Below are 12,000 nucleotides of genomic sequence, written 5' to 3' on the forward strand. Positions count from 1 at the left end.
CAAAATAGATAATAACGTAGGCTGTGACGTTTGTTTTAAAAGTCAACAGAGTAGCTGTTTCCATTTTTTTGATCACCAAAAAGTCCAGGGAAGAAAATCAAGTGTCATTTCATGTAGGCCTCACTACACACGCCACACTACTAACTGCATGCAAACAGTAAGTCCGGGGCAAAATTAACATATTTAGCACCGTCAGTTTTTAACAAAATTTCCTCCGGCAGATAGATATTAAAGTGAATATGTATCCTTCATACCTATTATCTTGCCCTGAAGTTCCAATCCAGGAGCTTGAAAGGCTTAAAGTTGGACTTAACTTTGGATGTGACGCTAGCATCTTTTTCCGCTGTGGAACACACACATAAACAAGATGGCCGTGGCGCTCCGTCGCGGCGGAAGATGCGAGCGTCCTCGTCACATACACAAGAATGGAGAGGCGACAGTGCGCAGGGATCTAGCGGGAGACAAATATAACGCAGAGCGATGTGCAAGGTCTTTTTTTTCGAGTAGGCATTTTAATGATGCAAATGTATTGCTCTTTTGAACGCATATTGTTTTGAGAAGCCAAACTCTTCACTTAAATGACCCAGCAATTAAGCGGAACTACGTTCCTCGTCACAGAAATCCTACCAGAACTGGACTGGCGGGACCCAGTGACCAAGACTTGATTCTCGGAATGACTTATGCATTTTTTTTTATTTTTTATTTTCCCAATTATTTCAACTTTTTGTAAATTTTCTTCTTGTACTTCTTGTAAATGAAACATCTGCGTGCCGCAAATGGCCCCCAGGCTGCACTTTGGACATACCTGAATTAGAACCACCTCTCAACAGCACTGCAAACTAAGACTACAATCGTAACCATACTGTTCTATTTTTCTTTTGACACATTACGAACTTATTTGAGTGGTAAGTTATTTCTGCAATTTAACAAAAGTGATATAACTTGGAGCAAATGCAAACCAGAAGCACAAATGGAAATTGTCTGAATATTCTTGGCATTCACCCTCACAGATGAGCTGCAATGTCTTATCTTTCTAGATAAGAAACACACAAATACACAGCTGTCCACTGCGTCTCTGGGACATCAACCATACACACACACACACACACACACACACACGCAGTCACAGGCGTGCACCTCAGTTCTCACAATCAGCTGCTAGCCACTGTGATCTCGTGTGTTGTCAACTTCTGCTTATCTGTCACTCGCAGTCGACAAGCCATGTGTCAAAATTGTCTCTCGGTGTGAATAATGTCACCACTTCAACGTGGCCTGATTTTTAACGAACCACCATGACTCGTAAACAAAAACCCAGCTCCTGTGGTAAAAACACAGCACAAGGTGCAGAGAACAGTCAGTCATGGTGTTTGTTGTATGTTTCAGGCGTGCAGGAACAAAACAAGCGAAAAACACGAGAAGTCAGGTGAAAACGAGCACAAAGGTCACCTTTGTCTTTCAGATGTGTGATGTGCAGTGTTGGTAAGTAACGCTGTTATTGGTTTCCAGTAACAGAACCAGAGTATAGAGCGGAGGGAGCCACCTGCTGTGGCCCAGCAAAGTGCACTATATTCAGGCCCACGCTCTGAGCAGCCAGTGGGACGCCACAGAGGTCTCTGACAAACCTTTTGCACCTTTCAAACGTCGTGGTGCTGGCATTTCAGGTGGCTGATGAGGTTTTTTTTTTTTTTAGTGTGTGCTCGATGTTTTTTCTTTTTTTCCCCCCCCTCATCGTGGAGCATTGGGTTCTTTCTCGGAACATGAATGTTTGTTTACAAGTGAGCTCAATGGGAGTTACGACAGGCCACTAACGTCACAGGCAGGAGGAAAAATGCAGCGCTTGATTTGCTCACCTGCACAGTACGAGTAATCTCGCTTCATTGGAGTATTTTTTTAAATTATTATGGTTATCGGAGCTATTTTTCATCTTTTATAGGTATGATGTTGTAATTCCCTCATCACTCAAAATATGTTGACTTTATTCTTAAAAAAAGTTTTGTTTTCTTGCCGCATGCCGCAAATGGCCCCCGGGCCGCACTTTGGACACCCCTGAGCTAGTCAGTGAGAGTTGTGGTTACTCATGCTTGCTCACTGCCCCCCGTTTGGTAGAAAATTGCAGGTCACAAGCTCTGTGCTAAGTGTGTTGCCTAATTGTATTAACTTGTTTCTTATGTTTTTGGGTCTCGTTTGCAAGTGTGCATGTATAATTATTCAGTTTGTCCTAAAGGCATTTCCATAGTAGTAGTAGTACTCACTATTGAGAATGGCCAGTTCTCTTGTGGAGCCTGAGGAAGTGTTTGCCTGTTAGTGTGTTGTACATTGGTATGTGTTTTATACATCAACTATATGCTAAAATGGGATGTACATCATATTGGAGGTGTTTAAAGTTGGTCTAAATTTTGCTAATGCCAATCGTTAGTATGTATATGGCACTGATCTGTATTATATATCTGGATAGCTCATTGGCGATGACTTGTGAAGCCACACGGCCGCCATATTGCGACTCGCAAGAAACACTTCTCGGACAAGCTTTTGCATTGGTGGTGAACTTTTTATTAATTCGGATTGGACACAAATTTGCCTTAAGATGCCTGCATGTGCATGTGTAACTGCACAAATCGCCTGTTCAAAGGCTGTGGACGAACATTTCACCTGTAAGTATGATTGAAATGTAGATTTATGATTGATAATTTAAGGCTTTTGCACTGCCGATCTCTCAGATATTTTCGATCGTGTAAAATTCCTCTGATTAAATGTATGTCCAGAATTGATACGTTTATATAGCTCTATAATAGCTAAGAGGAAATGTACGTACTTTTCTTCTTCAAACTGAAGATTGATTTACAAGCTAGCAAGCTAGCGATGACACAGGAGACACGGCAGAACAAAGCAGAGTGACTGACAAAGGTCTACAGCAGGGGTCACCAACGTTTTTCTTTGTGAGAGCTACTTTTACAAAATGAAAATGGCTAAGAGCTACTCATTCTTGTAACATTTATTTTCAGAGCTTATTTTAAACCCAAACAAAGCGAATATGCTTGTTTTACCAGAACGTTAACAAAATGCTGGTGTCCACAGCTCACATTTTGTATTTCAGAATGCATTTCTTTCTACTGTTCTTTCATTATTAAGTGAAAACCTGAATGAAAAGCAGGCTTGCGGGCACCTCATGTGGTTGTGGGGGGCTACCTGGTGCCCGCAGGCACCACGTTGGTGACCCCTGGTCTACAGCCAATCAGGACACAGAAAACAGTGGGCGGTGCAAACAGACAAGAGGGGGAAGAGAGAGACACTCAACTTCCCACAATGCAATTCTTCTTACAGGGCCAGGCTCCGCCTGTAACAGCGTTCATATGCTGTAATAAAAAAAAAAATCCACAAAACAGTGAATCCGTGAAAGGTGAACCACGATAGAGCGAAGGAACACTGTACTTGATTTTTGTATGTTTAGTTTTACAGTGCTTCAAGTCAAGGCAAGTAGTGATGTGCGGGTCGATACTGAAATATCGACCAGCGCTTCATGCTCTAAAATTGATTCTCAAATCAAAATATCAATAATTTTAAGTCATTTTAGGTAATGTGTGTCTGTTGAAATGATGATGGTGAAACGGTGAATTGTGAATAAAATGTTTATAGTAGTTCTTAATAATGAATCATTCATTCTAATGGGGTTATTATTTTTACTTATTTGTTGTTTAAAATACCCGTTTCACATCTTGGCTATATTATAAATCACCCACTGCCTCAGTATACTGCAGGCTTTAATTTTTATAAATTATGTATTTAATTAATACATTATCGTTATTAATTAATAAATTAAGAAAATGTTTTGTATTCATCATGTATGATATGAAATACAACTTTTTAAATTTACCAGACACATTAGGTAAATTTGCTCAAATTATCAGATCGCTATTGTCGATACCAGCCTGAATTTTACTCAGTATCAGATTGGAAACAAACTCAGTGGTATCGCCCATCACTACTGCAAAGTCTTTAATTTGAAAGTGTTATCTATCTGCTGATCTAGTAATGTTGGTGGGAGTAGAACACTCAGTAATTTCATTACTTTTTTGGGACAGTAACGAATGACTTTTTAAAGAGTAATGTAGCGAGCACTGGTGGTGTGTAATAAGTTGTGTGGTGTTTGGGCTTGCAGGCAGCGGGGCCACAGCGGTGGTGCAGGCAGCTCTTTGCACCCCCAGACAAGAGCGCGTCGCCATCAAGAGGATCAACCTGGAAAAATGCCAAACCAGCATGGACGAGTTATTGGTGAGGAGCATAAATAAGGGTTAGGTTTCGCACCCTCTGATTCATGGTGATTCTTCAAGTGGAAAGCTTGTATGCAAAAGTACACACCCGCTTGTTGCTGGTACTAATATGTACATGAAGTATCTTTCTTTTTGCCCAACAGAAAGAAATCCAAGCAATGAGCCAATGCAACCATCCCAATGTTGTCACCTACTACACTTCCTTCGTTGTGAAGGATGAGCTGTGGTTAGTCATGAAGCTTTTGAGCGGAGGTAAGCTTCTCTTGCCATCACCCAACACTTACACAATATGTAATAGGGGTGGGAACATCTGGGTTCCTCACGATACGCGATACAAGGCTCACGATAACGATTATCTCACAAAATGGCGATACAGCGATTATCAATATATTGGTCAGGAAATCAATCTACGATAATCTGCGATACTACTATTAAAAGAGAAAAACAGATAAACAGATTTTATAAACAGTGACATAATTTCTGTGTAACACTGCTGTAAAGTGCAAATTTACTGTAAGGCATCTAGCTGCACATTTTGAGGGAACCAACAAAATTTTATAAACAAAGCTTTTGGTGAAATGTTTTCGACTTGATATTTCGTAGCGTGGTTCCAAAGTGCGTATCAAAAAGCGAAACCCATCATTCTCCAAAACACTGTATGGCCCCGGGTCCTTGCAAATATACACAGATATGCCGTGAGTGATCGACTTCGACCTGGGGGAGTTGCAAGGGAGTTTTGCTTGAAGTAGAGCCCCCACGGTGGTCTGGCCACGGCTTTTTGGCTTACTAGCTCTGGGTGATGGCGCTGCAAGTGGCTGCGCATGTTCGTTGTGTTTCCAGTATACGTAACGTTTGTGAAACAGTTCTTGCCTGTAGCAAAGTCCTTCTCCAGCTTTGTTCCACCTTCAGTACTGTAAAACCCGAAATGAATCCACACTTTTGACTTGTAGGCTGCCGGTGCATCTTTCAACCGTTTTCCGCTCATGTCCGCCATTTCTCTCTTGTTGTGTGTTTACTTCGCTTGCCGACTTCCGCCCACTTTTCCGCCGCTCCCGCGCGGTGGCCCCCTAGTGGACCGCCAAGGAATTGCGCAAATGGAACTACTAATAATGAGTGAGGCAGTTTATAGCGAACGTATGTAAATCAAAATTAGCGATACTTGGCGGGCGCATATCGATAATCGATCGGGAGATAAAATATCGCCATATATCGCCATATCGAGATATTGTCACACTCCTAATATGTATATGTTGATACTAAGGATGCTTCCATCAGGGTTTTATGCTGCTGATTCCAATACTGATTATCCATGAGTGAAATCGGCCGATATCGGTCACATAGATTTTTAAATTTATTTATAATGATTGCTATTGGCCAGGAGGTGCCATATGAGAGGGAAATGTTAGGACAATTCCAAGGTCCCCTGACTGCCAAGGGGCCCAAAAAATAGGTAATTATTAAAAAAATAAAAATGGGGCGGTCCCAATGTAATTTTTTCTTTTTTTTCAGGGGGCCCACAATTTCTGGTTGCGCCCCTTCTATTGGCTATATCCTATGAAAAAGATTAATTAATTGATGAATCCATGATTCATCGATTATCCAATTAATCGACAACTATTTTGATAATCGATTGTTTCATTTAAAAATGTACTGTAAAAATCCTAGAAAAAAAACGATTAAAATAATCGTTAGTTGCAGCCCTACAAAAGATAAGATGGCGTTGCAAATGGTGCACTGCACCAACCGTTCATTTTTCTTGCAGGATTTGAGCCAGACTTTTGAGCGCCGTCACACACTGTCCACGTTTGAAATGGACGAACACAAACGTTTCCTGACGCTTCTTCTTCGTTGGTGTTATGTGGCCATTTTTTCCAGTCGGCGGGCTGGTCAATCACCAAAAGTAGGCATCGAAATTTAAAAAAATGAACGATCCCGGGAGATTCAAAATGTTCCCGCTTCCCATCCATGCTCGATGCCCAACTCTAGTCATATGGCACAGGTGGTAAAATGCTTCATTCCCAACCCAGAACTTGTCAGTTCAATTCCTGTATAGCCTTTCATTATGCTTTATAAAATCATACATCATCATCAAAAAAAAAAATGCTAGAATGCTAAATTGGACAAAATTTTAATTCGTAAAACAAATACTTAACTGATAATGTTTTATTCTCAATCGCTGAGATTTTGCATTTTGAAACTTGTACAGTAATACTTCACCACTTTGAATTTTGCGGCTTCACTTTTAGAGTTTTAAAAAGCATGAATTAATAAATCTTTGCTGTTTTGTGGTTGAATACAGCCTATAATTATTGTAAAAGTGCAAATTGAAGCAAATTGTTTATATTTTTGCCGAAATGAAGTATTTTCAAGCATTAAAATGGCTAAATGAAGTAAAATACAAATGTAAGGCTTTCAGAAGATGCATTCAAAGATGTTGTGATGATATATAGTACACTGGTTGCCAGGTGGCGGTAATGTTACATTGATGAGACAACAGCCACTGCAGATACTACTGTACAGAACAGGAGGTTAAAAATTAAAACAACAAGAACTGGAACAAACGGATATAAAAGAAGTTATTGATATTGGTTTGGAGAAACAGAAAGTTATCAGTATTGGCTTGAAACAAAAAATATTGTCCAACTCTAGTTGTGACCATATGTTAGAAAGAGCTGTCATTATGATGCAGTGCAGTTCCACGCCACTGCAAGCTTCAACCACAACAATGAAGAAATTTTAAAGATACATTCAGAATGATGGTGTTTTTGTTTGTTTTAGGCTCCATGCTGGATGTTATCAAGCACACAAGCAAAGAGGAGGATAGGAATCTGGATGAGCCAATCATTGCCACCATCCTAAAAGAAGTCCTGGAGGGCCTGGACTACTTGCACAGGAACGGACAGATTCACCGGTAACACATTTCACTCTTTGTTTTGCCCTGAGTGGCCTAACTTACTATGAATAACAACTCGTCCTATGAACTCTTTCAATTCCAGCCATTTTTCAAAAGGCAACCCCTTCAGTACCGGCCATTTTAGAGGATTTTGACTGATCTTTAATGTTACACAGAATAAGGCGTTCGATGGCTATATAAAGATATAACCTACTAAAAGAAAGATTAGACTCACATCTTTCATTAGAAAAAAAGTTTGTTTCTTTCTTTTTCTGTTCTTTAGTAATCAGCAGTAGAACGTAGGCAAGTTTCAGGAAAATATCAGTTGACAACTACACTGTGTTCCAAATTATTATGCAAAATAGGATTTTAGTATCAGAAACCTAAATTTTTGTTTTTTTCAATTAAATTCATGGATGGCATTGTGTCTTGGGGCTCTTTGGATTACCGATATCAATCTCGGACAACTTTCATAATTACCGTATTTTCACGGCCATAAGGTGCACCTTATGGCCGTGAAAACATACCGTGTCGCTCAGAAGTCAGTGAGGAAGCGACAGTGCAAGAACAGAACTCTCATTCTCATCAAACCCACTATGTAGCTCAAACATGTAACTTTAAGAGCATTTGCACCAAAACACTACCGCAAAGCACGCTGGGGAACAGGAAGTGCTCCCAGCGATGTTACAATACGCTAGCATGCATGCTATTGTAGGGGAGACTGGGGACAGTTGCAACGCTTTTTACATTACTCTCAATTACTCAGAGATTATTCAGACTAGGCACACCAAATCTTTACATAGTAAAGCTACATCTGTCTGCTAAATAGCCATACCATTTAAAGATGGCTACATATAACATATCAATCACAATATTTATTTGAATAAAAAAAATTCAGACGTTGCTACTGACCCCAAACCTGGGAACAGTTGCAAATGTTACAGAAGCTATAAAAACTTTATAGAATAACTTGGAGTGCAAAAAACATTTATTAAACATGTGATCAAACAGTGAACAGTTTTAGTGAAGAAAATTCACATTGTTTTAAAACTCCAGTGAATATAAAGTTTGATTTTTAAGTTTTGTTAAAGGCACACAAATTCTTAAAAAATAAAATTACAACACTCGCCTCTTCCCCAACAAATCTGTTGTCTTGTGAACTATTCCAGCAGCTTCTGAACAATTCTGCAGAACCCAGAACATTTCTGCTAGCTCACAGAAAAAAAACAGACATCTTCTTCCTCTTCTTCCTCCAAAATACTGAGGGGAACCCCTCTGTTAGTGACTCGCTTCCTCACTCTTGGCATACTGAAAACAAACACTACAATTTCTATATTTAGATGATTTATTTACTATATGACAAGTTTATATGATTGTTTTCACAGGAAGATTTATTTAGTTTGTTCCAAAGCACAACACATACAACAATAACTAATTGCTCATTTTTGCTCAACAAGTTATTTGGGGAATTATTTTGTTTATCATTAGCATTAATTTCTTATTATGATTCCCTTTTCTGCCCATCATGAGCAGTAAAATATATTAATTGTGCCTAGTGTGGTCTATTTTGATATTAGCATGGGGACAGTTGCAACAGTTGCAACCGTCCCCATAGTATCAGTCACGACAAAACACCATGTGCCAACTAGCCACAGTGACATTGACAAATGTAAGCAATGTTGCTGAATAGTCAACAAAACAGTGATTCAAACCAGGTAGGTTTGGAGTAATTCATACAAAATATTAGGATCGTATGACAAAAATACAGCTCGTGAAAAAAGCTACTTTCATACCTCCAAAACAACTTTGTCTTGATAGAAGCTGGACCAGATGCGCAATATCGTCGCTTTCTTCTTGGCGAATAGAGGGTCTAACTGAGCACGTGCAGTATGTGTGTCATCACTCTAGCATGTTACTGATTAGACAAATAAGGCTTGTTGCAACCGTCCCCTGTTGCAACTGTCCCCAGTCTCCCCTCCTGTATGTTTTTAAAAAGCCAGCGGGAGCAAAACTGAGTTGGGTTGTACTTTATTGAACTATTTAACAATGTACTCACGTTATTTTTGATCAATCCGCATCCACAAATCCATCAAAGTCCTCATCCTCTGTATCCCAAATGAGCAGCGGGGCAAGTTCTCCATCAAACACGCCAGGTTCCCTGTCGTCATTGTCAGAGTCAATCTCGTTGCCGTGCGGCGCCTCAGAAATGATGCTGGCTTTTGCGAAAGCTCAAACAACAGTGCATCAGACACGTTAGCCCAAGCATACACAATCCATTCACAAATTGTGGCGTAACTCGCACGGCGCTGCCTCCCAGTCTTAGTGAAGCTGTGTTCGCTAGCTATCATCCATCGCTCCCACGCCGCTCGCAACTTCACTTTAAACGCCGCGTTTACACCGATGTCCAGCGGTTGGCGTTCCTTCGGCAAGCCTCCCGGAATGATGTTAAACTCCAAGTGAATTTGCTCCACTTGGTTTTTCACAGCGGCTCTGAGATGGGCGTGCATGGAGTCAGATACACAGGGACGGTGACGCGTGGGGAAAAAAACATCCGGTCTCTTTCCGTACACGTCACTCAGCCACTCAGCCATTTTCTCCTCGTCCTTCCAGCCCCTTTGATTGGTCCGGCTGGAAACCTTACTTGAGGCAGCGTCTTCCTCTTAAAAATCACCACAGGTGACAGTTTCTGTCCATTACCTTGGCAACTAAGCACAACGTGCCCCCTTGTGTGTATCTATCGTGCTGGTCCCCTTCTCTACAATGTGGTTCACCGGGATGTCGAAAGTGAGTGGCACGTCGTCCATGTTGGTGATGTAGTTGGGCTGGATGTGTTTGTCTGCAATGTTTTTACTGCAGTAGGAACGGAAGATGGCCATCTTTCTTTGTAATCGGCTGGATGTTGCTGCGCCACGGTAGTCCTTGCCCAGATCGATAGATGGCGCCATTTCATAAAATATACCCATATATCTACGGGGGGCGTGCCTTTTGCGTCCTCAGTCACGTCGTTTCCTCTATATAAGCAGCGTGTCGGGCAGCGTGTCGGCAGGAGACGCTCCCAGTCAGTCGAGCTGAGCGCTCATCAAAGTCACAGAGCAACACTTACAGATTTTGGAACTCGGTACACACATAAGGAGCGTTGCATTATAAGGCACCCCACCCATTTTGGACAAAATTTAAGACTTTTAAGTGTGCCTTATGGTCGTGAAAATATGGTAGTGTGCCAGGTGAGCCCAATTAAAAGAAAACCTAAAAATGATGTTCCACATTATTAATCATGCCACAGATGTCAAGCAGTATGGGAAAGAAAAAGAATCTCTTAAATATTGCAATGCCTAGGACAAGGCATGAAAACATTCAATAATTCACAAAAAACGTTCGTACGGTGGCTGATACAGATGACAGCCGGGATTGTGCTGAAAAAGGCATAATGACAGAGGTTTCTGCCAGACAAATTTATCGAATCAAGAGAGCACTTGCTAAAAATCCATAACAAAACAGCAAACAGGTATTTGAAGCTGCTGGGGCCTCTGATGTCCAATGAACCTCAAGCTGTGGGATCTTCCAGAGGCTTGCAGTTATGCATAAACCTACTATTTGGCCAATATTCACAAGCAGAATCGGTTGCAGTGGGCCAACAAATACATGAAGATTAATTTTCAAACAATCCTGTGATGTCAGCAAGGAGGTGGCTGAGTCAAGTTTTGGATTGGAATCATTGGGAGACAGCTTGTAGGCCCTTTTATGGTCATTGAAGGTGTGACCTCAGAAAGTATGTAGAGTTTCTGACTGACTACTTTCTTACATGGTACAATATGAAGAACTGGACCTTCTGTAGCAAAATGACTTTCATGCATGGCAATGCACCGTCTCGTGATGCAAAGAATGCCTACCTCTCTGGCATTGGCATAAATGGAGAGAAAGTCATGGTTTGGCCCCCTTTTTGCCCTGATCTCAACCCAATTGGGAACCTATGGAGCATGGAGGGTGGAATGCAGTTTACAACAAAACAGAAGCAGTGGGAAGCTATTCTGACATCTTGCTAAGAAATTCAAGCACAAAAGCTCCAAAAACTCACAAGTTCAATGTAAGAATTGTGAAGGTCATATCAAAGAAGGGGGTCACACGGTGGTCTATTGGTTAGCATGTTGCCCACACAGTCACAGTCTGGAGATCGGGAAGACCTGGGTTTGATTCTCCCTTGGCCATTCCTGTGTGGGGTTTGCATGTTGTCCCCGTGCGTGCGTGGGTTTTCTCCGGGTACTCTGGTCGCCCGAAGTCAGCTGGGATCGGGTCCAGCATACCCCCCGAACCTAATAATTGACTTAACACTGCATGTAACTTGGCATGTTAAAATGTTAGTGATTGAAATAGCTTTTATGATATATGACCTCCTTATTCTGCAAATTCAACAAATGACCATTTTTGGTTCTTAACAACCAGTGAAATGCTTTGAAACTCTTTTGTGCATAATAATGTGGAACAGTGCATTTTTTAAAAAACATACTGTTGTCATTGGGAGGTTTGTTCAGTGACATTCAAACTGTTCTCTAAAGGTTGATGACTTCAAAATTATGATGACTGCAATTTGTATTGACTATTTAGCAAAATCAGAGAAAAATATAAGTTGTATAATAATTTGGAACACAGTGTAGAAAAGGGAGAAAACAAGTTTTTACAGATACATTTCAAGCATAACTTTCACTCTGACGTAAATATTTTTTTGCTTTTGTGACAGCTCAATGTAATAATAATATTATCAATAATATCTGAACAACTATACAACATAAACAACATTAAAAAAGGGTTGTTTTTTTTTTACATCAAAATAACAATTGATTT

At 40.6% G+C, this 12,000-nt stretch overlaps 1 protein-coding gene across 7 annotated transcripts in view; it reads left to right on the forward strand.

Annotated features, from left to right (window-relative positions):
- stk39 (serine threonine kinase 39) overlaps window positions 1–12,000 on the forward strand; it is an 87,576-nt gene that overhangs the window by 20,465 nt on the left and 55,111 nt on the right. For all 7 annotated transcript variants that reach the window (XM_054788423.1, XM_054788418.1, XM_054788420.1 and 4 more), the window contains 3 exons: window positions 4,157–4,269; window positions 4,412–4,520; window positions 7,047–7,179. In XM_054788423.1, coding sequence (XP_054644398.1) covers window positions 4,157–4,269; window positions 4,412–4,520; window positions 7,047–7,179 — 355 coding nt within the window. The remainder of the gene's footprint in view (window positions 1–4,156; window positions 4,270–4,411; window positions 4,521–7,046; window positions 7,180–12,000) is intronic.

This window comes from Dunckerocampus dactyliophorus, chromosome 9 (assembly GCF_027744805.1).
Source record: "Dunckerocampus dactyliophorus isolate RoL2022-P2 chromosome 9, RoL_Ddac_1.1, whole genome shotgun sequence".
NCBI lineage: Eukaryota > Metazoa > Chordata > Actinopteri > Syngnathiformes > Syngnathidae > Dunckerocampus > Dunckerocampus dactyliophorus.